Source organism: Aphelocoma coerulescens, chromosome 4 (assembly GCF_041296385.1).
Source record: "Aphelocoma coerulescens isolate FSJ_1873_10779 chromosome 4, UR_Acoe_1.0, whole genome shotgun sequence".
Classification (NCBI taxonomy): domain Eukaryota; kingdom Metazoa; phylum Chordata; class Aves; order Passeriformes; family Corvidae; genus Aphelocoma; species Aphelocoma coerulescens.
In genome coordinates this window covers 42063177-42090878 of record NC_091017.1, presented here as the reverse complement: position 1 = coordinate 42090878, position 27702 = coordinate 42063177, and the positions used below count along the sequence as shown (strand labels likewise).

Genomic DNA, 27702 nt, shown 5'->3' with positions numbered 1-27702 from the left:
TCTTGTCTCTCACTAGTTCTTGCAACCAGGGACAGGACATTCATTTCAGAGCAAGATGCAGTTCCATCTCTTCTCCCTGCAACAAGTCTTATTACTCTCCTAATACACCTGTACCTGCAAGAGCTCTTTAAAGACTTTTCCTTGCAAGTTAGCATCTGATGTTATCAAAGGTAATTAGATAATTGACACACAATTCACAGAAGGCTCTCTGGTTTCTTTATACATGGTATTTTCCTTGGGCTGTGAACTTTAAATGATGCAAATGGGAAAATTCTCTGTTGTTTTATGGCTTTTAACTTTAGGCTACATTAAAACTAATGGCTAATTGATCTTGATGTATCTAAAGCACTTTATTGTTCTTTTAGTAATAATTCTTCTTTGTTCCTAGTTGGTCTCTTGCCAAGGGTCGCGGCTGTAATGTTAATGACTCTCTTTAGGGACTTGATAGAAGTTTTTGTTATTCTCAAATCCCCCCGACTTGTAATTTGTTTTGTTGTTATAATCACTGTTTCAGTGGGAAGATATTTACCAAGGTTTGTTCAGGAGAATCGCCTGTAAGAAATAAGTCCCAAACAGTTTAAGTGGAAAGGTTAAGTAGAAAATAACAATTTTTTTTCCTGATTGGGCTGTCTTCAGTTTGCATTTGGCTATGGTATCCTTTTAAGCTCTCTAGACAAGAAGGAGTCACATTTTCAATGCATGCTTATAGTTCTCTTAGTTTTGCTAGTTTTGATGTTAAGAGGTCTTTGGAAGCAATGTTCACTTTAACTGCTCCCTCAGAAATAAATAAGAATTAGATGTGTCCACTTAAATCCTACCACAACTCTGCCATATGCAGTAGATATCAGGGATGGATTTAATCAACTCATTTAGATTAGAAGTTTTTAGGATAGATGTACAGCACTGAAGAACTGGAGTGTATGCGTATGCATAAAACTAAGTTATAGTAAAGAGAAAGTATAAGTAAAGAGAAACAAATTTTAAAAAAATTTTCTTTAAAGATAAACAGTATGTCATAATCAACTCTTTCTTCCTTAGTCTTTGAGGATGATTGATTGACTAATATTGGTCTTCTATATTACTCTTAAACTTTTGCAGTTAATCCTCTTTATGAAGATGATGTATTTTATGTCTTATCAGTTGTAGGTAGAAGAAGGACGAGTGGTGCTGGGAGTTTCTAGGGATTTTTTTTGTTGTTGCTTTGTTGGTGGTTTTTTTTTGGTGTGGAACAAATAAATCTTGACTTACATGACTTTTTACTGAAATCAAGTCCTCACAAACTTTTTCAATGCTTCCTTACTTGTCACTTAAGGACTATTAAGTGGGTACAACTGTTTTGTCCTCACTTCTTTATTTCTCTTATCTAGGTGGCCATTCAAGACATGATTTACAGTATTGCCAGAGCTAACAGTGCTCTTTGTTAAAGAAGAGGACTTTGTTTTCTCTTTCTGTTGATATTACACAGTTGGCATGGCCAGAGCTGCGGGAATGGGAGCAGCCGTATGGCCCTGGGCAGCCCTGCAGCTGGTTGCCCTTGTCCGGTTCTTCACCCACCCAGTGCAGCAGGAGATGTACAACAAACTGAAAATTGTATGCTGTAGCTTCTGAGAGGTATTTATTCATTCAGATCATGGTAGTTCTTTTGGAACTGCTGTTCAGCAATCTTTTACTTTGTATTCTGTAACATAATACATCCAAATATAAAATAGGACAGGTGTATAATTTTTATTCCATAGTTCAGCTTCTTACTTACAGTCCAGAAATTTACAGGCATGTGCTCTCTGTAAATCCTTTAAGCATGTCCTGAAAACATTATTTTAATGCATCAGCAGGTTGGTCAAAGTTTCTACAGCTGTTGTTTAGTAACATCTAAGCCAACTATCTCAGACTAGTCAGCACAGAAGTGTATGTTTTCATTTTACTTATTATAATGTATATATTACTAATTTTAGTCTATTGTATAATACTTCAAATGCACACATCTGAAAATATTTTCCCCATTTTTTTAGAGAGCTATATTTCCTAAATCACAATAACCAAATAATTTGACTTTGATTCACAGAAAATTAGACAACTCCATCTTACTTGTTGATTGATCTCTACTGGCTGCCTATCAGCCCAGCTAATTACTGGCTGTCTTGTCTACTGGGACATCGGACAGGGATTACACAAAGTTGTCTCCAGTTCTTCTTGGCCCTTTATATATAGTTTATAATAGTTAAATTGCCAGGAAATGTTTTGTCCTGAATGTTGTTTAACAGCAAGTGAAGGCTGTAATTCCAGACTCTCAGAAAAGCGAGAGAAATGGATATTTTGCAGGATACCTGCAGGAAAGTGTGTTTATTCACAGAGATGCCTGGAAAATACTCTGATCATCAGAAAGACTAGTTGATAAGTAGAAGCATCTCAGAGGCTCAGAAGGGATCACATATTTCTATTTTGCTACTTAGCACTTGTTAACCATATGTGCGTGTGTGTATGTGTGTATGTGGACTGGACTGCTGCTGAGAGATGTGCAATGAACCACATTACCTGGAAAGCTGGGCAATATGAACAGAGCGTGAGGTGGAAAACTGCAGGTCCTGCCAAAGTTAGAAGGAATGTAACCGTTGCCAGGATAACAACTGTGCAGAACAATCTCCAACCTCAAAGAACGGGTTTATATAGCCATGATGCAGATTTGTAGGAAAAACTGGCAGCAGAGGCCTGATGCATCATAATCCTTCCAAGTATAAATTACCATGATATCTTTCAATGTAGAGCAGTAGCTGCAATTTGGAGGCTGATATGACAGGAATACAGGAAAACAAACTTTAGAATCATAGAGTGGTTTGGGTTGGAAGGGACCTCAAAGATCATCTCATTCCAACTGCCCTGCTGTGGACAGGGACACCTTCCATCAGACCAGGTTGTTCAAAATCTCATCCAACCTGGCCTTCAACACTTCCAGGGATGGGGGACCCACAGGTTCTCTGGGAAACCCATTCCAGTACCTTACCATCCTCACAGTAAAGAATTTAGCCTTCTCTTTCCCAGGCTGGAAAATCCCAATTCCCTCAGCCTTTCCTCACAGGAGAGGTGTTCCATCCTTCTAATTAACTTGGTGACCCTGCTCTGCACTCACTCCAGCAGGTCCGTGTCCTCCCTGTGCTGGGGACCCCAGAGTTGGATGCAGCACTACAGGTGGGGTCTTGCCAGAGCAGAGGGGCAGAATCCCCTCCCTCGCCCTGCTGGCCACACTGCATCAGATGCAGCCCAAAACAAAGTTGGCTTTCACTGCACATGGCCAGATCATGTCCATTTAGGGGGTCTTATTTTTCTTTTGTATGAAATCCCTGTTGCTTGGCTGACAATCCTTTGGACAGAACATTTTTACAGCCTTTACACCAGTACTCTGGTTGCCTAGGAACTTCTTTAGTGAAGGGACAGGGTATAACTTTTATCCATATGTTCAGGTTACAAATAAATGACTCTGGGGGTCCATAAAGACATACAGGAAACCAGTGAAAGGATTCTCTTCTAGTAGGAAGGAAAAGGTGATTGTTTACTGCCACCTCGGCAAATGTTGCTTTGATAATGGGAATCATTATAGATATTGATTTTGCTGATATGCTGGGGAATAAACAAGAGCCCTGTACATCTGTAAGCAAAAGGCTGCTGCACATTGGACAATCTCTCTCCTTTTGTAAATAAAGCCCCCCTGACTCTTTGCAGCTTGACTAGAAGTTAACCTGTACTCATCACAGATTACACATCCACTTCAGATTTGGAATAATGCCTTCAGTTAAAGTTGTTATAACCCCTTGGTGGCTTATACAAACCACTTTTAAAAATAATTCTACTCAGTTTCTTGTATCTATGTTAGCTCAACAGGGATAATCAAAAGTTAAAAACTTGAAGTCAAGAAGAAGTTCAGCTGCTTCTAAACATTTGTACAAAGTATATCCACTGAATAAGATGCTCCCTGTTCTTACATATTCCCCTCTCTGAGCAGCACTGAATTTTGAAAACAGATGAGAAAGTAGGTCACCAAAGCAATATTTTCCCTCAAAGATGTTTCTCTGTCTGTGCTATGAGCTTAACTCTTCCATGGACAAAAGCTGTAGTGAGACTGGCCCATAACAACAGAAATTCTCCCTTCTCCTCAGGTGCCTTTCTCCTCCCCATCCCTCTGCTAGAACAAGCCAGCTACCCCAAGGCAAGATCTTGGCTTGTGGCTCTGCCAAGTCAAGATCAAAGCAGCTTTACTCGCTCTTATCTGGAAACGAAAGTGATCTGCAACAGCAGAAACACCTCTGGCACAGACCAGAAAGGTGGGAAGAAAGAGAACCAGATAGGGAGTCAGCAGAAGGGAAGAAACACCAAATAGGAAAAAAAAATCTGTAAAATAACTGAAATGCCTAAAAGAGGTGAATGCTGCAAGGAGCCACGAAGGCAGAACCACAATGTTCTTTTTTTTAAGAGCTGTATGTGATGTCCAAAGAGAAGACTTGTTATCTTGATCCACAAAGGGAGTAGGCAGAGCTACTTCACAGCAATCCAAGTTGATGTTTCCTAGGAAAATTTAGCTAAACACTTCCCTTCTTTCAAAAAAGCCTGAGATACAGAGAAATAAGAAACTGAGGTAAAACAGTGGACCATAATGTTCTGCTTCTACATACTATCCAAAGAGTATCCTCAGGAATACACACTCATACCTTTGGTGGAAAACTCGTAACAAGCTTGGGTTCCAGCAAAGCTTTTCTCTGTTGTTATCGCATATTTCACAATCAATACATTTCAGATTAGGCAGTTCTCTTTATTCTAAATTTAAGTCCTTGCAAGACAACTTGATTGCCTCTCAAATCCTGAATATTCGTGATGGAGATAAACATGCAAGCCCTGCAATGAAGAGGTATCCAAAATTATCAGTGGCTGACTCTTGTAGGTCATACTTCCTTCATATGTGGAATTAAACCTGATTCCTACTTTTTCCCTTTTACCACCTATTTCCTCCTTCCTCTCTCAATTAAACAGCCAACTCCTAATCTCAGCATTTGGCCTTTCACCTCCCTGAAAGCTCACAATTCTTGATCTTCTTAATCTAGGATCATTACCATCAACCACTCCTTTAGGCAAGTGAAATCTTTTTTCATGGAGGGATGCCAGAGACCCACAGATCTTTTGGGCTGATAATATTGTTTTAGTTCAGGTGCCAGTTGGGGTTTTTGACTAAACTGTACCTAGCGGTATCTTTTGCCGTTTAGATGCTCCAGAGTGATCAACAGAAATTTGCTTGGACTGTGGTTCTTTCCAGGTTGAGTCATTTAGTAGGAGAGATGAAGGATTAAGTTAATTAAATCAACTAATACTTTGACAGTATTAGGGATCCTGCTAAGATTGATGAGGACTAAGGTTAATGAGGACCGAGTTTTCCTTTCCTATGTTTTAGTATCTTTGATAGTATCATTCACCAGACTTGCCTCACTGCAGCTCCCCTCCACATTCTGTATACTTTCCCTGATATCTATCTCAATGTCTTATTCATCTGCTTCTCTAAAATGGATCATTGAGTTTTTCTACATCTTTTAATGAGTACAAGCTTTTCTGCTGGCCCACTTCGCAAGGCTGCTTCTCATTCATCTATTCTGTGAAGCTGGGCACCTAACAAAGTGGCCACACAAAACATGCAAACTTCTCTTTTGTATAATTAACCTGCTGGACAGTGCTGTGGTAAACACATCTTTAGGTAACCACAAATTATTATTGTTTTAATCCACGTCCTCTTTGTTCCCCTGTTATCTGCATTGTTTTCATAAGGCCCACTGAAGCACCTACTGCACTGCCAGGTCCTGTAAAAAAAGAACAAAATACTAAGATAACAGGAACCTTATAAACAAGGAATATCTTAAGGCATACCAGACTTCAGTGTTTGAACGCAATTTTTTCAGATGCTCTTCCTATGTTTTTCTCTCTCTGGCACCATGCTGTCCAAATGCTGGTAACACCAGTTCCAGAAGTCCTGCCCCAGGAGTAGTTCCAGTGATATTAATGATACACTGAAAGAACAGAAAACCACTGCACAGAGCAAATGTATTTTCTGAATGCTGCTGAAGCTTTGGAAATGTTATGCATTTCTCTGAACATCTCTAGCTAAACTTTCTCATTATTTATTTTTACATATGTTTCTTACCTTATAGAGGTATTTTTCATGTGTTTGGATCTTCTTAAATCCAGTGCATTCAGAATTATAACAAGGAAATATGAGGAGAGAAATATTTCAGACCTAAGAACAGATTTATGTCTTACATGTGGTTAAAAAAACCAACCTATCAGCAACTAACCACACAAATTCACTACATTTTTTAAAGAATTAAAAATCTTAAATAGAAAGCACTACACACTAAAGATTTAATTACTCTATTACTTATTCATCTATAATTTTCCAGTCGAAAGATACTATTTTAGCACAAGTTTAGTAAAATCTCTTGGTACACGAGACATAACAGGTAGTTTTCTTTGGGTTTTTTTGTTACCTTTTGGTTTATATTTCCTAATTTTTTAAAGGCTTTTCTAGATTTTCAGACAGGGAAAAATCCTGAAAATGTTATGTAAAAGCACTCTTGGACCCTTGTGCTATTTTTAAGAGGATATGGAGCAGATTTGGAAGGGGGTTAAACAAAGGAATAAATGAACATTATAATACTAATACCAACTATAAAAAAGTTACTTCTGATCAGCTTGTTTTGTTTTTAAGGGCTTTGAAATTATTTCCCTAACAACCTTGATGGATTAAAAAAGAAAAATAAAACTTTTTTTAAACGTACTCTCTCTTGAAATGCACTGGGTTAACAGCATTACAGGTGCTCCTTAAACAGCAAATGGATGCACCTCTGGCATTAGCCACATTGAAACCTTCCCTAAAATGCTCCTTCATAAAATGCTCCATCCCCAATCCATCCAGGCAGGCTAAAAGGGTCCCCCTCACTCAGTCCCTTGCAGAAGTTATCTGTAAAAATGCAAATGAATGGTGATTATTTTTTTTTTAAAAAAAGGTAACATCCACTCCTGCAGAAGTGCAACCTATCTAATCAATTTGGTCAAGCTGTTCATACACGTTTCTTCTATGATCCTCTGTGGTGTAAGATTTCATTAAGGTCACTGGAGACATTGATGCCTGGTAAATTGCCAGTAATCAAAGGTTGTCAAGTGCTTGTCAGCTTCCTTTCAAGCTTAGTCTATCTTTATCATGAGGCAGACTTAGTTCACCAGCTAGAGACCATTTATTCATATGGATAACACTCAGGAATAATGCATTATATCATTAAAATATCCATATTGTTGCAGAAACATTTCTTCTAAAGCAATCTCATTTTTCTGAAGTAAGACTGTGGCCAATGAAAAGTGAAGTCTTGTCATGTCTCTGCAACAAGACTGCTAGTCTTTGCTTCCCAGCTCCTCCTCTCTCCTTTGAGCCCTGTCCCCCAAGGCCTCTGTTTAGTTTAATTCTGGAATACACGCAGGGAAAGATGTGTGATTTTAGAGTTTTAGTTACACTTGGAGTTTATTTCAGTTCTTCCAGTTCCCCTCTCCAGTTGTAGTAGTTTGCTGGCCAAAAAAAAAGGCTAGATAACCTTAAATGGAAAACATTTAGAGTATATGTTATTGAACTCCTAAAGATACAAAGATCTTCTTTTCAGACATCTTGATTAAAGCCATAAAATAATTAATTGAAAAAACATGAAGCAAGTCATTAGTTCAGGAAATCAGTATAGCTCCACTGAAATGATGAGCCCACATCAGTTAATGCCACCTGTGCACTATGTTTAAATTATGTTCAGAACTACCTGGTACTTTAAAAAAATTCTGTGAAGAAATTTCATAGTCTTTTGAAGAAATGTGTGCTAGAGTTAAATGCTCCTGGAGAAATATGAGAGGAAGATACATCTCTCCAACCTATCAAATTGTTCAGAAGTTTATTGGGTGGAAAAGATATGGCTGCAGGAAGAATTAAAGAAAAATTAGTAACAAAATACTCTCATCAGTGGAAAACTTTGGAGAACACCCAAGACAGACTTTAACAGAAAGGTAGCAATGATCATTTATTATTAATAAAACTTTTGTTGAAGGAGTCTTGTGCAAGGACTGTTCTCTTTCCCCACAACACCTGACTATTAGTCATATGGATTGTTTTCTGACAAGGGCTGCTAGAGTATACAATTTGTGATCAGCTACAAGCAAGTGGAAGGTTTCCTTTGGCAATGTAAGGTGCTGTGCAATATGACTCAACAAGGGCTGTAAAAGGCATAGAATTTCTTTGCCCTAACAGAAGCCTAGTTCCCATCAGACATCTCAAAAGCAAACCACTGAGATGCAGTCAGACACGGAACGATATAACCCTACCAATCTGTTCTGGTTTAGCAATCCTCCTTTGCCTCTCTATTTTGGGCATACAGGGTTGCTTCCAGGACTGACAGTTTGGGGCCAGTTACAATCAGCAGCTTGAGGGCTGCATTTATATTTGAGGCAGCCATTTTCTTCTTTTCCCAAACCCTCTTTCCTCATGATCAGGCTGCAAATAAATGATTCTGTGAGCACCCTGTCTGGGAAAGCTGACAGCTTGCAGTGGCTAGGCTGGTTCTTTGTACTGACAGCTGAACAAACCTGAAGTATCCTCATGCCACAAACCTTACTGCATCTGTTCCCCAGCATACCATATCTTCAAATTAAACTTCAACAATACCTAAACAAGCTCACTTATTTTAAAATCATAAAATGAGAACTCTATGAACACATCCTTTTAAATTATTTGGAAGATCTCTTCAATAACTGGCAGCAATTGCTCAATATATTGAAAATTTCACAATTTCCCAAGTGCACACCTGAATGCTACAGGACCTCATCCCCCTCACAGAACTTTCATATGACCTGCAACTACAAGATGCTGCCATAAAATAGCACACTGGTACTAGAACCATCCTCTGGATGCATTCAATGCTCTTTGTGCATAAGCAGAGCTTAAGGAGAAATAAACAAAATACAGTCACTCCACTCCCTTAAAACAGGGTAGATTGCACATCAGTATTCTGGTTAGTCAGCCACCTCACCAGCAATCAAAATAAGCAACTTAATTACAAATGTTATTTTTGGAATCTGAAAGGAGTTACGGCACAGACGATGTGATCTATCTGCATATATGGTGCTTTCATCTGTGGATTCATCTTTCAAGCAAATGCCACATATTTACTTGATATAAATTTATACTCACTCTTACCTTGAACAATCTCAAAGTTATCAGTCATGTTCCACACATCAGTATGAACTGAGAAGAACCACAGAGACCCTCCCTAAGACATTTTAGAGGCCTATCTCTCCAACAGCTTGATGGGTCTGAGGGACCCATCATGATCATCAGTGTGATGGAAGTCTGTGTTACCCTGAATAGTGCCTGTGCCTAAAGTACCAAAATACTGTAATGTGTGACTTGCTTGCACTTCTTGTTTCCTCCCTCATGACATCTACAATACCATTCACTTATGCACTCTGGAAAGTTCACATGATTTCCACCACAGATTTCAAAAACTGAAACCACCCAACTGATTTCCTGTCAATTTTTCTCTCCACTCCTATGTGTCAAGAGCACTGCAAGATCTTTTAAGCTGCACTGCAGGGAGTCAACATGCTTTTAGGTGATGGCAGCATACCAGTATTAATTTGACTAACCTAGTTCAGCATGCAATATGCAATTATTTCCCACTCTCCTCCTGAATTTTTTCCCCAGACTATTTTCAATTTAATTTATATGTTGGTAAGGATTCTACCTTTAGAAAAGATAGCTAGTCCACAAGCCTTCCATTATGCTGCAGCTGCTGCTGTTTTATTTGTCACTAAAAAAAAAATCTCACGTTGTGTGACAATGGGATTTGAATCACGATTGCTAAATATATCGTATATAGAAATTTAATTGCTTTGCTTTATTTTTCCTGAAGGGGGGAAGTGTGAGGGCAAAACCATACAGTTTATTTCATGCTTCACTACAGTGTAATTCTAGACCCTAAGATTTCTACCATTCCTATTTTGGTAATGAATGGAATGTGAAAGGGAGGTATTTAATTGCAGCAGTTCTGAGGGTTAAACCTGCTTAACCCAACCTTTTATTAAGAGAATGTCAACAGAGCATATATCTTGTCTAGGGAGTGCTGGGACACCATTATTCTTCTACCAGCATGTTTAATTCTAAAACCTGGGATTTCTTAAGGTTCCTGTAGGCGTCATGCACACCATAAACCCATCCCAAATTATAGCATCTGTTCTGAGCTACTCACTACAGCAGGATTTGACCTGAGAAACTCTAGAGTTTTGTTTTACTTTATTAACTGGAGTACTTTTAAACAGTTTTTAAACAAAGTTTTTCCCTTGACCAGCAAGGGAATTTTCAGCCTGAAGTTCTCAGCAGCATCCGGTGAGGCTCTTGGCCAAGTTCTCCAGATACTGTATATCCACAAGGACAGCCTGCTGGCTCTTGCTGTAGCATTTTCTTAATCCTCAGAACAGATTCCCTGGATCTAGGAAATTTAATTCCTGACTCCTTTGACCCAGATGCTGGCGAAAATGTAGTCTGCAGTCTGTACGTAAATAGGTGTGTTCATTTTTTCTTTTTTTTCCTTCTAGGAACTGGCCTTGCTGTTAAATTTTTCTAAAACGGTCATATTAATATGTTCAAAAATCCACTGTTGAGTTTCAGACAAAGGATCACATCTGTTCATGAAAATCTTCTTCTCAGCTGGGTTGCAATCTATGCAGCTGCTGCTTACCGGATGGAACAAAGTTTTGTCCTACAGGAATGAAAAAAAAAAATAGAATTAAGTAGCAAATGCCAAATCATTGGAGGTGTTCTCATTTTACAGAACATGGATTAACACAGCCCTGTTCGAAATCATTTTGTGGTCTCTGTGCACTAACCCTGTGTAATAACTACAGCTATTATTAGAAAGCTGTAGAGAATGGACTATTTCCTTCCATTGGGCTATTATCCTTTAAGAAAATGGGGATTCAAGAAAGAGGGAGATACCACCTGGTCTTTGACTAACAATGGAATAATATAATGAAAAAATAGAATGTCTTTTAATATCTTTGCATACCATGTATTTGCTTGGAGCCCATTTAAATGTCTGAACCTGAAAAATGCATCTGTTTGGGGTTTTTTTAGAGAAGTCTTGTTCTTGACAGTGTTGTGTTTCTTGGCAGGGGGAGCTGTAAAATCTTCAACTTGGTGAAGATGTTAAAAAAGAATAATTAACTGAAGTGGTGGACAGATGGACACAGGATTAATGTTCTCATCCCATTCAATGCAGACTTTGCCTGTGGCCTCGCTAAGACCAGCCACTGAAATACGCTCTTTCTCCTACTAAGATGGAAATCCTAACACTGATTTAGCTCCATATGGAGATTTTGGGAGGGTAAGCATGGATTAAGTTGCTTTAAAAAGTGTATTTACGATGATTAGTTTTATTAATTTTACTTCACAAAACTGGAGTGAATACTAAGTAACCTGGCTGTGAATCTTTGTTAAAGCAGAAACTACTCAGTTGAGTATGTGTGAGTTAGGTAGTTTCAATATACTTAGTTCATGTAGGCAAGTGTTTTGAGAAAGACAGATGTGGGAGTCATTAGATGGTTTGAAAGTTTCCAGGGACTATACTGCATCTGTTGAAATAAATTTCAGATTACTCTTGGTAAACCACATTCAGGCTTTTCCCCTCCATGCCAATGATGCCCTGCCAATATTTTAATACTAATCCAGGATGTGCCTGCTTGCCCAGGTGGAGAGGGAAAAAAAATCTACTTGTCAAATTGCAATTGATTAAAAACTCACACAAGTACTCTGGGTGCTGAGCAACAACCATAGAAACTTCTCTTTAACTAAAAATACCCCACATTAAAAAAAAAAGTATGAAAACAAACAGAAACAGCAGCTATTTAAAACCACTTTGAAAAATCAAGGTTTTTTTTTTTTTAATTTAGGAAAGATGAAATTCATTGATTTGTGGTTTGTGAAAAAATGATAAAGTACAATGCCTTTTTAAAAAATTAATATATGCAATAAAGAACAAAGTCAAAAGTACCTTGTGCTCTGGCTGACGGGGATGGTGTTACATCTGACTTTTATACTGTGTTTTACCCCCAGCACTGGCCTTTCCCCAAAACCAGTGGATGAACACACACCCCCCTCACCAGATTGAAATTCAGAGGGATGCCATCAAAGCTGACAGGACCAAAACAAATGAGCAGAGGCCTTTGCCTCATGTTCTACAAGTAGAGCAGGGAGGATACTTCAGCTTGCAAGAAGGGGGTAACTGTACTATGTACAAAGGGCTATTGTGTCCCTACTAGGAGGAGGTGGGCTTGCAAGAACTGCCAGGCACCCTTTGGGGTGGTGCAGGCACACATCTGCACCTTGCCAGCTCCTCCTGTCCTAATAAAAGCTTGACGGAGTGGCACTACTCAAAATCAGGACACAGTGACGGTGCCATGGCCACCCTGCCTGACGTGGGACCTTGAATGCAAGGGGCATATGGTTTTCTTTGCAGTATAGCTGGGCATGGGGGCCAGCCAAGCTACTAAAAAGCCAAAGTTGGAATACTAGAAGCTTTAGTAAGATGGCTGGTACAAGAAGAAAGGAAACAGCTTCAGCACTAAGAGCTTGCTATGAAAAACACTCCAGCCTTTCCAGAACGCTGGCGGTCTTTCTTACAGAAATACCACAGGCAGGCACTTTTTGAGTGAAGCATTATTGGTGCTTTTATTTAGAGAGTTTGGTTATTAGGAAAGAAGAGTGTCTTTTAAGAATATGGACAGAGTTACCACTCTGGAAAAAATTCTGGCTGACTCAGCTATATATAAAGGCCTATTAATTTATCATCTCAAGCTTATGCTGATTTAAGCATAAGCCTGTTAGTCTTATGGATTGCAATGGAAACAAGCTCAAGACTTCAAGGGGTAACAGTTGTGTGCATCCCAGAGAAGAACTTACAAGAGAAATACATAAATTCCTCTTTACACCAATATTGAGAAACCACAAGCACTATTGTAGAGACATTTCTAACATCTGAAAACAGCAGAGTAATTTTTTTCCTTCTGCATGAAAACAACCCTGAAGATTATTTGCAGAAGGAGAAACTCCTCCATAAGATAATTGGTCTTGACAGTTCAGGGGGATTGGTAATGAGACACAGAGCCTTTCATTTCTTATAGGTCACTGCTATAACTACGGCCAATGTCAAGAGCAACTGGAAGTCATTATCAGCTGGTGGCTGTGGTAGTTTATCTGAGATTAGTTGGTAACTCCAGTGCAGCTTCGGCAGGACTGACACCATAGGATAAAAGCCACTATCACAATGCCATGTCTTCAGTTGTCTGAGGGAATATTCTGTGCACCTCCTGTGTGACAAGTGAAGTGACTCTTACAGTTTTGTCCCTGAAGCTGTCAGGAGACTATGAGCAAACCCCTGTCTTCTGGGCACAGTTTTTGATGCTGTCAGTCTAGCATCTATCATAATCACTAGGCTCAGGGTAGAATTACCATATAATGAAATTGATTTTGCACAATTGTTTCTTTTTAAAGACCTACTAAATCAGGCCTCTGTTGGATACTTCTGCTCTACAAATAGCAGCAGTGGGCCTGTGGCACATAAACTGAATCATACCTTATCAGAACCAATGCACTACCTGTCAGCCCAGAATGATGCTACATTGAAAACCAGAGGCGTACTCCTTCACTAAGAGGAACAGAAATTTGTAGGCACTGCTCATCATTGGCTCTGGCATGCTTAGGAATATCAAACAGGGTGAAAGAAATGGCTAAAGCCATTCTCCCAAATATCTTTTAATTACAGATTATCTACACTTATCTATCTAATATCTTACATTACCACCAATATGGTGCCAATATTTTTTGTCCTGGCATTATACTCACATTCTTCTATTTACAACCCACAACAGTACTGCTTGAATTTATTCTGCTCCATTGCTTCTTGCAGGGTTTTCTCAAAGGTATACTTGGCTGAAGACCAGTATTTCAGACTGGTCCTAAGAAAATTGATTACTTAATATTGCAGACTTACTAGACTTTCAAATAGCTGCCCAGATGTAGTTTAAGCAGTATGGGAATAAGAACAGTTTTTTGACACATGTTTATTAGTGGTGGTTTTAGGGTTAGGCTTCATTCATCTGAAAAGAATGTGGTTTGCTAGCTCTGAGATGGCACTGCAATGAGGAACAAAGTGCACGTAATGGGGATAGGCTGTAAATTTTTTCCAGAAGAGCACTCCTTACCCAAAGTAAAATATTAATGTATTTTACTTGCCACTAAAATATTTAAGCTGTTTTTATTCGCCAGGATCCAAATCCAGGTTGTTAGGATTTCTATGTTATAAGAATATGGAATCTGAAAATAGCGCCTGGCTTCAAATTGCATTTGCAGCACTATGTAATCACTTCACAGCCATAACTTTTTATCAGTGGCTCAAGGATGCAAATGATCATGAGGAGAGACTCATCTTTAAATGAGTAAAAACCTCTTCTAGTTTTATAGAAATAGTATGACATAGTAAGAAATGCTTCATATTAGGCATCTTATAAGACATTGACTAGCAAGGTCATTTCTCCTAAAGGATGAGAAGAATTTTGGCAGGATTTGACATGACCATTAGGTAGCTACAGTGTCCATAAGTGGCACAGAGAACAGAAGAGAGTGGCTGACCTGCTCTCTGTTTTTTAAAAGGAAACACTTATTTCTCAACCACATTATTATTCTTATTTATTTAGGGTGCAGGTTCAGTAGCATGGCATTCCCTAGGTAAAGGGCTCTAGTACAGACCAGGTTTTGTTTTGTCAGGGGGAAAACAGTAAAAGTTCTACTGCCAAGATGCTTTCAAAGCTGGAAAAGGATTATATCATATACAAGGTTTTTGGAGGTATAGCTATACTACCAGAAATCTCTAATATAAATCTGTCCTTTATCTGAGGAAATAGACTATAGGAAACATTAAAAAATACTTACTGTGTAGCAAACTAAAACTAAGCCTAAAGAAAACCATGTATACATAGTTCTATTATTCCAATGCAGTTTCTTAACTTGAAGGTTTATGCAAATTGACCAGCTTGCTGTCAGGTTGGGATTACAGTTAAGAATGTGTCAGTACTTCCATTGTAACAGAACTTTGTGGTGTTTCTTGCTGAGATAGAAATGCCTGTCTTGCGTTGAGAATTTTTATACGAGCCCTGTCAGCCTTCTGGAAATTAAAAATGAAGCTGTGCAGAGAATTTAATAAAACTTACACTGTGTATTTTTTCCAAATGTCATTTTTTCTTTAGATACCTGCTATACCCTGTCCTCATCAAAGGTGATGAGCCTTACAGAGGGTAGCTACAGACCTGCATTTTGTCTTATGAACCAGCTATATTAAGCAACAATGAAGTGCTAAAGGTATGAAAGCTTTTTGATTTGCAGCTTGGGTAGGCAAAAAGATAAGTTGGAAGGGTTTTGAAGCAAGAAGGAATTATTATGGCATTATAAAGTCAGATAGGCAGCAATACAACCACCACAATTTATATCCTCTAAATATCTGTCCCATACATTCTAACTTTCTTACAGCTAATACCTTACTTTCAAAGGGATTACACTTCTGGAAAATCTTATACTGGACCTCCATTTGCAACACAAATAAGGTAAAAGGGCACAAGCTATTAAGCAGGCACCCAGAAAAAGTGCCAGGACAAACCTATTTTTAATGGTTCTGAATTAGTTTTCTACTATATATATTTTCAAATTAGAAAACAGTATTGAGGTTTATCTGTCAAAGAAAACTGAAGCATGTGTGAGAGGAATCCTCAGTGCTTCAGAGAAATCCTTACCCTGAATGGAATACAGAGTTTATTAGTGAAATCTTTAATCAAGGCAACTTGCTGATAAACCATTAAAAAACCCTAATAACAACAATAACAATAAAAAATCAGTAGCGTTACCAGGACTTTTTACTAACTGAAGCTCTGACAGGGTTTTTAGTTTGACCTCCCATTTCCAGTGATTTATAAAAATGGGCTGACATTCAGCAGATCAAAGTAGTATCTAAGCTGCTTATCTTTAGTTTCTAAACTGCCATCTTTGGGCTTACAGCAGTGCTTTTAATGTTGGGTTGGGTGTATTTTTTTGTTTGTTTTGGTTTTTTTGAGGACGATTTTTCTGCCACATGTAATCTTTAAAATGTAGTAAAGTAATAACATTTAACTCATGAGCAGCATGTCTTGCTGCTGTCACATTGGATGAAAATATTTCCAACAGTGCCTCTGCTAAAATGACACAAGCATCTTGAAGCGCCAGAATGGTAAAACACCTTTCAGGGAACAGATCCAATACAGACACCCTCTGAGCTGGATCAGATCCATTTTCATTTAAATTTGACCTAAATATCAAATGCTCAAAAGGAACATATTCTAGAGAGATTACCACAAAATTAAATTGGAATAGGATGTGGTGGATTTTAAAACGAAACTTCTTTGATGGGAAAACACAAGCCTGTGCTAAACTGAATACAGGCTCAAGGCAGTCTGAACCTCCAAGATGTCCCACAGTGAGTCTGACCTTCCTATAGCTCCAGTGCTGGTTTCCCTTCATCCCGTGACAGTCATACAGTGTGACAGGGCTACTGTGTGAGATGGCATCGAAGCAGAACTTCCTGGTGTGAAGTGGCTCCCCAGGGCGGATGTCTTCTCTCCAACCAAAGGTGAAGAGCTAGGAAAACAATCAGGCAATACAAAGATATACTATTAGTGAAAAACATTTAAAACAACACATAAAGCATAATGCAAGATTCCCTTTTTGCACACCCCAGACACCGGTTAATCGAGGTCCTGCCTGTGTACGATTCAGCAATGCCAACTGCCTTAATTAAAGTGCTCCAGTGGCCATGTGGAATATACCCCAGGAAGGCACAATCCCTAATCTCTAGTGACACAGAGAGGGGATATGCTGTATTAAAGCCTTTAGTTAACCCAGTTAAAGCAGCACCTGTAGGATTTCAGCTATCCAGGACTCAGAAAGCCTCTGCCAGTGATGTTCCTTTAGCTCTCATTTGGGTCTGAACAAGCTGGCTAGAGATCTTCCCATCATAGCCTCTTTCCCATGTTTAATGAGCAGTTTCCTTCTGTTTATAGGGGACACTGTTACCATCGCCTCTCTCAACTGTCTTTTTTCCCCAAACAACACATGTCAAATGAGCTTCATCTTTCTGCTGTGAAACCTGTGAGCTACAGGCAGCTTGTCAAAGCCCTTTTTCTCGCTGCCTGAGAGGAGTCATGGAGGGTCACAGTTAATAGAGGAATCCTTCTCAATTAGACACCAGCTGTCTGATGTGATGCTGTGACACTGCAGTCTTTCAATCATCAGATGAAGGTGACAGGTCTGACAGCATCAAATTTAAAGACGTGGAGTGCATTTTCCTTTCCACCGACCAATCCTTGCAGAAAAGAGGTTGCAGGTTGTAAATTACTACCTAGAAGCTCTGTCAAGAGTGGTGAGCTTCTTTTCTTTTTTTTTTTATTCCTTTTTTTGAGTGAGTGCTATTCTTTGGCTTTCTGCACGACTTTTGATTTTCCACAGAAAAAAAAAGATGTAACACTGAGAAAGTGAAGTTCTCTTTAAATGAGCAAACTTTGCTGGTAGAAACTGTTCAGCTGAGACAGTTCATGTGGAACTGCATGCAGGCTCGTTATGCAGAGAAGCAGCTTCCCATACTGAGTTCAGCTCCCCATACTGAGCTCAGACTGCCTCCAACACCTCATCTCAGGTTCCTTTTGGCCCTTATCTAGCACCCTGCTCCTCCAGTGTGTACATTCCCTGACAGAACCGGCTATAAATTGAAGCTTAATAAATATCGTGTTGGTCTGATCCTGAATAATTCTGTGGTGATTCCCAGATTTTAACCTTTTCATTGCTATAGTAACCTTCTTTCCGTGGTTTTCCTAAAAGAAACATCTCTTAAAAATACTGCATATTCAATGCTGTACCATCCTCTGAACACCACATCTGAAAGGCAATACTGTCACTCTTGCCTTGTAGGCCCCCGATACAAGCATATATCTGAATATTTACCTTTTTTGTTCTGTGTCTTATTGTAAGCCCTTGTTTTCTATGTTAGCTGCTGTTACTCCCTATTTATATCTGTATTAATGGTTTTCTAGAGTGTTTTCCTAATCTGTCTGTGTCCTGCTTATTTCTTCTATCTCCCCAAGTACATGTTACATTTATCTGCAGTAAAATGCAGTGGACAGCTTTAACCTCATTTTCAAAGCAATTTCTGCTTTTCAAAAGGTTAAATCTTTTTCCACTTTTCCTCCTGTTTCTTTGAAGCATCATCATGGACTCCCTACAATAACTTATCATTTCACCAGCAAAGACAGAAGTAAGATTTGGTACAGAAAAAGCTATGTTGCTGTTTCTTTAGAAAAAGAGAAGCCTGAAACAATTTTCCTTTAGCAAAAAGCCAACAAAAGCCATTTTTTTTATCTTATCCTTTACCTTTCTACAGACATGTAATAAACCTAGAGTTCAAAGTGATGAATAACAAATACCTAGAGGAATGGTTTGGAACAGTGCTTCTGTGATATTCTCAACTCTCATTACTACTACTGCAGAGAGAGATCCTATTTCAAGACCATCCTCATCTTTCCCAGTGGGTGGCTTGCCAGATTTCTCATTCTGTGCATGAGTGGTGAGCTGAGGGGCCAATTCTTGCTGCTCTCTGGACCTTGGCCTGAGGACTACTACCCCACTGAATGCATCGGTACACCTGAAAGAGCTCAAGCCAGCCTTTAAATCAGATCATACTGATCCAGACTACCCCTTTGCTCTTTCCACTCCTCTGTGGTTTTTGAAGACTGCCAGGGCTGTGTCCTGTTTGCAAGTCAAGACATGGTAACAGTAGGGGGTTTTTATTCCCTTCCAGTGAAAACCAGGATCTGTGTAATACTAGATCTCAATGTTTAGACTAGCTTAGATTCTTTTTCCTCATTCTTTATCCTCCTTTTTTTTTTTTGAACAGTTTTATTTTTAAATCAAGTATGTCTTCTCTCTAGTGATGCTATTATAAAACCAGCCTTGTTAGGGACAGGAACTCAGTTTTAGGACGAAGAGAGAGAAGAGAAAAAAAAAATCATAAAAAAGGTTATAACTTCTCTATGCACCCAATTAGTATTAAGATCTTTCAATTACAGACACAACATGAAGTTGTACAGTCTTTCTAATCTCATAATTCTAAGCTTTCCTCTTTTAAACAGCAATTTTCCTCCAGTTAACACTGCATCTGGCCAATATAAATATTATCTCTCCACTGCACAGTGTCCAACAATGCTACATGTTATTAGCTGGAGCCCAGAGTATATAATGCTCTGCTTTGCCACCACTTGTCACTTTGGATTTCGTTGTTCCGTTGTCAGGAGCAAACTGTGGCAGATTTTACAAGGAATGGCTGAGCCTTTTTGTACCCTTTTTGTACTTCATTCATTTCTGACTGCTTGTTGATTTGAAACAAGGTTGTGCTGAAATTCCCAGATACATTATTAACAAACAGCAGGCTGATTCTTCACCTGCAACACACAGGGTTGCTGTTCACTGTTCCCTGCTAGACCTAAGAAACCCTCTGTCCTGGCTCAGGGGATGCTCATTCTCCTCTTTCGCCTTCTCTCACACCAGAGTCTGTAAAACATAGCCCCATCCTCTGCATTTCCAATCACACAACCCCTCAGCCCTCATGCTTTGCCTTTTCATGTAGCTGAGCCCTGTCATGCAGTAACTGGGAAAATACAGCTTTCCAGCTTCATTTTTAATTGGCACAGGGCCTGAAGAATGATTGCCTGATAAAGCCATTGCCCTGGGACTGTCTTTGGGACAAAGGCCCTTTTGATGCCATTAATGCTTTCCAGCCTGGCAACATCACTCTATTACTCGCTGTCTGGCTGGAGTCCGTCAGCTGGCGCTGTGCTTTGGCTGTGCCATTGCACTTGAGGGGACAGCATGTACCCCTACCCAAAGATGAAATGCCATGTTTCAGAGCTGGGCTCTCGCTTGAACTATACCTCCAAGTAGAGAAGAAAGAGCTGGGCACTTGCTGAGCCATGTTAAGAAATGGTGCCTCTCCACCTATTCCCTGGCAAGGCTGGGGAACTTGGTAAGAGACAGTGGTGCCTGTCACTTTTGTTTGCTGTTGGTTATCAGTCCAGCAGAGCCCCAGTTTCCCCTGAAGCCAAAAGTTAGCTCTAGGAAGACAGAGGTGAAAGAATGCAGTGCCATATGACATATGACATAAAGGGGCCTCCTGCTCCTTTTCTTCCCCTCCAGTTCTTAATTTTGGGGAAGTTTTTGGAAACCACAGTGACACATCCTCACTTCTCACCCATCTCCTGTTTACCAGAAAGCCTGTAAGTGCCCCACAAACCTTTTAACTGCTGTTTGCCCAGAGGGGCTTGCACAGCGCTGAGGTGGAAGGTCGTCTTCCTCTCCTGGGGTCTGCTAAATGGCTGTGCCCCTGGCATGGTGGCTGACACTGTCGGCTTTTAATTCCTGCCCTGGAAACATGACATGAATCAAGTGGCACAAAGGATCATCTCTGTCTAGCGCTGACTCCTGTCGCACTGGGCACACCAAGCTACTATAGCCTGCCACCAAACTCTGTAAATTTATACCGAAAGTCACAAGTCCAGCTCAGTGTCAATCCATGCTACTCGAAATAAGATAATAATATACTTGATACTTCCATTAATACTGCTAGTTTCTACTGGTGTATACAGAACTCACGGAGGCTACAAATTCCATGAGATATAAAGAAGGAAGAGGAGCTCTGTGAGGCCGGCCCGGGGTTTGACGCCCCGCAGACGAGTGCGACAGCAGCGTAGGGCTGGCCGTGAGGGCGGCGGGCCGTGAGGGCGGCGGGCCGTGAGGGCGGCGGGCCGTGAGGGCGGCGGGCCGTGAGGGCGGCGGGCCGTGAGGGCGGCGGGCCGTGAGGGCGGCGGGCCGTGAGGGCGGCGGGCCGTGAGGGCGGCGGGCCGTGAGGGCGGCGGGCCGTGAGGGCGGCGGGCCGTGAGGGCGGCGGGCCGTGAGGGCGGCGGGCCGTGAGGGGCGCAGGCCCTGAGGGCCGTGAGGGCAGCGGGTCGTGAGGGCCGTGAGGGGCGCGGGCCCTGAGGGCGGCGGGCCGTGAGGGGCGCAGGCCCTGAGGGCCGTGAGGGCAGCGGGTCGTGAGGGCCGTGAGGGGCGCGGGCCCTGAGGGCGGCGGGCCGTGAGGGCTGCACGCCGGTCCCGCGGCAGGCGCGTTCCGCTGGGCCGCGCTGCCCCCTGCCGCCCGCCCGCCGCACCGCAGCCGCACCGCCCCAGCCATGAGGTGCTCCCGGGAAGGTTTCCACGCTCTCCGGCAGTGCGAGGATATGCGCTGTTCCCCATTAGCCCGGCAGACAGAATTCGTGCTGTCCCTGGGGCACACGTCAAGCACCGAAGTGCTTGAGGTTTCCCAGTTCTGGTTCTGGGATCTGAGGAGCTGGCTGGTTGAACTCCCTTCGTGCCAGCTTCACTACTGGTTCTAATGAAGTCACTTTGTGGCCTTAGTACAGAGTAATAAGACCTTTATATCCAGTCTGATCCCAAACGCTGCAGCACCCTGGAGCACGCTGAAACACGGATTCCTCCCTAACATCCTTCTCCCTTTGTGTCATTTCCCCTTTGTTCAAAGCCTTTATTCTTGCAAAGGATATTTCAAGTCTCCTTTTTCTCTGCTAACTTTTATTTTTTCTCTCATCTTTTCATCTTTTTTTTTCCTCCTTTCTCATCTCTGGAAGCCTCAGCATTCCCCCCTCCCTTCTTGAGGAGGGTTTGCAGCTTTGCAGATTTTAAAGCCAGAGAACATTGTGATGGTCTAGTCTGGACCCTACAGCTTCCTTCAATTAACTCCTTGAATTACTGTATGTCTTTCAGAAACAAAACAGAATTGTTAGCACCCTATCCCCATGCAGTATCTTTGGTAGCTATCTAAAGAAGTCTTCTTTCAGCAACTTCCTTTTTTGCCATATTGGCACTTACCTAAATTGAGATAATCCTTCAGCTTCTCAGTTTCATGCACTTCCAGCTCTCCTTCTGCATTTCTCAGTATCCTCAGAGCATGATTTTTTGACCTCAGCACTTCAAATACCCCTCAGAACTCCTCTCTCCTGAGCTTTTAAGTTTTTACAAAATGCCATGTGTGACTGCCAGGTCAATTTTTCTCCGCAGCATTAGGAATCTTTTACTAATCTGGGGCCTTTTCTTGTGAAAGCCATTGCTCACTAAATTTGCTAATAAACGGTTAGGTTGTACTTTTCATCTGGATTCTCTTTGGTCACATTGGCCAGACCCATGGCCTGTGAGTCATGATCCCTTTCCTATGGCACTCACAGTGAGTAAAAATCAGAGCTCTTTTCCTTCATACTCCTGAGAACTAATATTTTTCTACCCAGTCAACCTAAATAAAAGGGGGTTTTGAGTCTTTATAATTCCTTGTCTTTTGAAATGTTTTTTTGCTTGCTTTTAACCATTTATCTCACTTATACCTCGTATTTGTTTAAAATGCTTCTTGAGATGAAAGCATAAAAACAGACAATGACTGGAGCTGTACAAGGCCTGGTACTATATTTAAAATATTTTCAGGTAACTCAACCAAAATCAACATGTTTTCGTGACAGTTGGAGAGAATGAGGCCTCAAAAAAGCTCTCTGGGCATTGCAATTCCTTTTGGAAGTGAAGACAGCCCAAGTGGCTGTTGGAATTTCTGAGGTTATGTTAAGGAGTACTTTATAAAAGCCATTAAAGTCAGTAATAATTCACAAATTATTTCTACACTCGGTTTTACCTTAAGAAAAGGAGAAGCCCTCAGAAAAATGTTTAAAAGCTGGAAAAGAGAAGCAACGTTATCCTGATTTTCTCTTTCCACCATTAAAATACCTGTTCATGTGACCACGTTCGTTCTGAGCCGTCCTTCACACAGATGTCCAGCCTCAGCTCCGTCCCTGTGGCTCCGTGTTTGCTGTCCACACAGAGGTTGGCCGCCACATTTCGAATCTGCAAGACCAAACAGCAACATTTCCCATTAAACTGGGCTGCAGAATAGAACTTTCAGTGTCAGGGGTTAGGAGTTTAGCTCGGAAGGACTTGAGATTGACCATCAGTTACATAAAACTGGTAGGTATTACTTTTTACAGGGTAGAGAGCCACGTCCTGGAATAAACTACTCTTTTTAGGAGCAGCTTCAGAAGAATCAAAGTTTGAAATATTTTGCTTAACAAATGAAAAGTAGGTCTTATGAAATAGATTCATGCAAAAAAACAAAGAGAAAAAAAGGCCGAGAAGTTCAAAGCTTATCTGACTGCTTCTTCCATCCTATGAGAGCAAGAGAGATCGACAGTATTAGAAGGAACTGATTGTATGAGTCCGTCCCAGGCATGGGAGCAGCAGTATGCATTAAAAATTCAGGCATGCCCTGTTCCAATCCATGCTCTTACTTTGACACAATAACACCATTGTAGATAAGGTCACACATTACGCCCTGAAGTCCATAAAATTAAAAAGTACTTAACAAATCTGCACTGAAACTTATGCTAACCCATGGAGGTTCCTTCTGCATGCCTGCTGCAAACACTGCAGTGTAACTTGTTCTTAAAAGGAAAATCTCGTTCTTGAGGCTGAAGCAACTGAGTAATAACTAATCTGTGACTATCAATCATACCAGTTATGTACTACTGCTGACAGGTATATTTTCTTTGAAACATTGGGTTGAAAATATTTGCCCACTGCCACCAAAAGAGCAAAATCCTAAATTTATTTTGCAAATAGTTGCACACTTCGCCTTGAGTACCTTAGTTGGGCTAGTTAAAAATCCTTTAGACACCTCCACAATGAAAAGGATTTCTTAAAAAAACTTACCCTCTCAATGAGATAAACAGAAACTGAGCAATCAAAGTGCATGGAAACACGTACAAATTCTATATGTATATATAGAAAGCCAGTGCACATTTTGACGTTCTGGATGCTACTTTTATCCTTTTTTAAAAGAAAGCTAGATGTTGGATGGAGATACAATTGAGTAGTCATTTGTGTTTTTTCACGAAAAATACTTTAGAAGTCACTGCTGTTGCCATAATATGCCAGACAAATGTACATATCGCCACTGCATACCTCATACACATCCTAAGGATGGAAAACTTCTCAGCATTGCACAAAACATTGCAAGGGGGGGGAAATACTTCTGCATGCCAGAGCTACTCTGCTCTTTTTCTGACTCTAGAGGAGTGGGATCCAGTCTATTAACCATGAGAAAGAAAGATTTACACAGATGGGAAAGCAACAGGTAGTGGAGAAAATGTAAAAAACTTCACCTTCAGGAAAGGTTTTAGGAGGTTAGCTTAGAAAAGAGCAAACTGGGCAGAAGATGGGAGAGCATCAGTTTGAGCAACTGCCTCCAGGAACCTTGGATCCTTCACAAGAGCTCAGAGAAGCACTTGTTTTAAAACTTGGACCAGCCCAGTCCTAGGATATTTTTTCTATTTTCAATACAATAAAAATTGCTAAGGATGAGGTAAAACACTAGCTGTTTATACACACAACCAGATGCAGAAATCCAGCACTGGGCAGCCCCACAGTAAAGGAGATGAAAGGTAATAGTTCTCAACAACCTTCATTTTCATATCATCCAGCAAGAGGCAGGAAAGAATAATGAGTGGAATAGAATTTAATGTCATATTTTTAAAGTTTCATGTGAAATACCTACATCAAGTATAATTATTTTTTTGGAGAACATTCAATCATTACTCAATGCACTTAAATTTCGATTGTATAGATAAAGATTTCTGGTCTAATAGAAAATTAAATGATACATCAGTTCAGTTCTTACAGCATGCAAGTTAATTAAAATGGAACTGCTAACAATTGCCATTAATAATTGGGTATATTTATGTGATTCAGAATTGTAAAATGACAGTGAACATGCTCCATGTCCAATTAATGCTTACTGCATTAAAAGGCTTTCATAATTTTGTCTCGATGGCATCGCTCCATCCCAGTCTCCGTCATTTGGACTGTGCAGTAAATGTGTTCAGTCCATTTCTGGAAAAGGCTTGAGCTGAAGCTACATTTAGTTCCTCCACTGCTGGAATCTCTCTCATGTTCTTTATTTCCTCCCCTCTTCCCTCTGCTCCTGAAAGGTTTGCTTGAGTTAGTTTTTCCTTTGTTTGTTTGCAGCTTACATGTTAGCTCATCCTTTTTCTGTTTCATCCTTTCAGCTGCAGAAGGGTTGTGATTTGTTTTTTGTTCTCTTTTTGTAATAAGGCATTTCAGTCAAGTCTGTGCTTTTGTTCTCTGGCGCTTCTGTGTGGCCTTGGCAGTTGCCAGAAACTGAACTGAGCCATCATGCCAGAGCCAGAGCCACAGGGAATGTTCTGCCAAGCATCAGCACCACACAGCCTGCAAATCCCGTAAGATGCTTCCATGGACAAAGGAAGGAAAGCAGAAGCACAGAGGGTTTTTTTTGCCCTCATTTATACACCAATATGCATTTGAACTGCCTTGTCTCCAGTCACACAACATAATGGATTTAGGATTTTTGAGGTTATGAGTTACAACTAGAAAACAAATAGCTAATGATCCTAACACATTTCCAACATTCATATTTGTGCAGCTGTAAGACCAAGGATGAACAGGAGACAGATTTTATCAGCCATGCAGGTAGAGCATTGAGTTGCTACATACAAAACTTACTTGCTCAACCTCAAATGCCATCATTTGTACACACAAACGTACAGGAAAAGTGTGCTTCCAAGGACTCCCACGTATGGACTGACAAGGATGGTTAGTGGTGATATTAAAAGCTGTTTCAGAATTAAATAAATTCTGACACAAGCACAGGACACTGTCTGTAAGTCATTACACATACCTAGTTCTTGAAATGCCATCCTAACTCACTCTGAGACTAAGGACACTGTAGTCCTTACAGAGAGCAGATGAGGTGTAGAAGCATAGAGAATATAGCTTCCCAGCACTCAGCAGTTATTTTGACCAACATTCTTTGATAGTTCTAAAACTCTACAACTTTTCCCAGGCAAGTGAGTTCCTGCAAGATTTGCTGTTGAGGTAGTGGGTGATGTCCAGGCTCCTGCAGCTTTGCCCTGCCTGCACTGGAGCCAGGCTGTCACCCAGGGACAACTCAGCCTTCATGGAGCTGGGGGGGGTGAGCCCGAGTGGGAGAGGTAAATTCCCAGGCGTTCTGGGAGCTGCCCTGCATGCTCATCATGACATGGAACTGTCTGTGTCAAAAGCAGAAAGAGGGAAAGTGTGGCAATCTAAAGACAACGGTATGTTCAATATGGTCATCTGTGAACAGTAACTGTGGAGATGGTTTTAGAACAATCCTTAGGGATACAGTAACAACAGAAGCACCTCTGTGCTATCAGTTTATATAATACTTGCCCTATATCTGATTTAATCCCTCAATATGAAAATGGCTTTAACTCTTAGAAGACATTAGCAATATTCATTTATGTTACTTTTTTTTGTTTGAGCAGCACTTACAGCCAGTTTTAGTGCACTGCTTACATTCTCAGATAACCCTACGACCATCAATATCTATGGATTCAATATGGAAAAACGAGCCACTTCTCCTGTCTACTGATACACAGTAATTTTAGAAGTATTTATCCTTTGTGTACGCCATAAAAATGAAAAAGTCAAAGGTAAAGAAGTCAAGCACTGCCAAAGACCTCACTGAAGAAACAGGGAACTCTCATTCAGTGTGATATTGATCCTGATAAAAGACTTTGAACAGTCCATCTGTGCAGCTGTGCAGCACTCAGTCTGTGCAGGGTGGGGTTATATCGATTTTGTACAACAGATATGTGACACTTTCTGGGCTCAGATTGACTCATTAAGGGTGCAACATTTTCATGTCAGTGCTGTAAAACAGTTCTGTAAAATCCATGAATTTGGGGCCGAGAAAGAAGTGCTTTCAGGTCCTACAGCTTAGCAATGCTGCAGTGACTGAGACACTTCCTCATTAAATTACTGAAGTTCATGGAACAGCAAGTGAAACCAAGCTTAAATAATTCCCTTTTGACTCAGTAAAACACCTTTTTTTTTTTGCATCATCTTGATTGTAGGACTCATGAAATCTAAAATAAATGACAATGTCTGATATTATATGATTGATTTACTGTAAAATGTGTTTTTAAAGGTATTGGAAGCTGTGATATTTGCACAATATACGCAATATGTTTGTGCTGGATCACAGCTTGTAGATTCATGAGTACTTCCTAAGAAAACACCTGGTGTCCAATTCACACCTATTGTTTTAGGTAGTAGAACTTCAAATACACATTACAAATAAATTATTCTGTTTTAGAAAGACCATGGGATGGGTGTTACTGTTTTCAACTGGCACCAGACTTCCCAATATATTCAAAAGAGTAAGAACAAAACCTAATTGAACACTTTCCTCTCTTCCACAGTGGAAAAGAGTAGTTACCTCACTCAAACACAGAACTGACAGTCTCACTAACCTTAATCTGTCTGGATTTGCTGTTACATTGCTCTACTGCACATATTTCAGCTGTTACAAGGCAGAACAGATTATCGAGGGAACATACACCCTGCCAGCTACA

At 40.5% G+C, this 27702-nt stretch overlaps 1 protein-coding gene across 9 annotated transcripts in view; it reads right to left on the bottom strand.

The window, feature by feature from the left end:
• Window positions 1-8510: 8510 nt before the first annotated feature.
• GALNTL6 (polypeptide N-acetylgalactosaminyltransferase like 6) overlaps window positions 8511-27702 on the bottom strand; it is a 451443-nt gene continuing 432251 nt past the window's right edge. For all 9 annotated transcript variants that reach the window (XM_069013725.1, XM_069013734.1, XM_069013727.1 and 6 more), the window contains 3 exons: window positions 23000-23116; window positions 16622-16771; window positions 8511-10814 (listed from right to left, as the gene is read on the bottom strand). In XM_069013725.1, coding sequence (XP_068869826.1) covers window positions 10647-10814; window positions 16622-16771; window positions 23000-23116 — 435 coding nt within the window. In that variant the 3' untranslated portion in view covers window positions 8511-10646. The remainder of the gene's footprint in view (window positions 10815-16621; window positions 16772-22999; window positions 23117-27702) is intronic.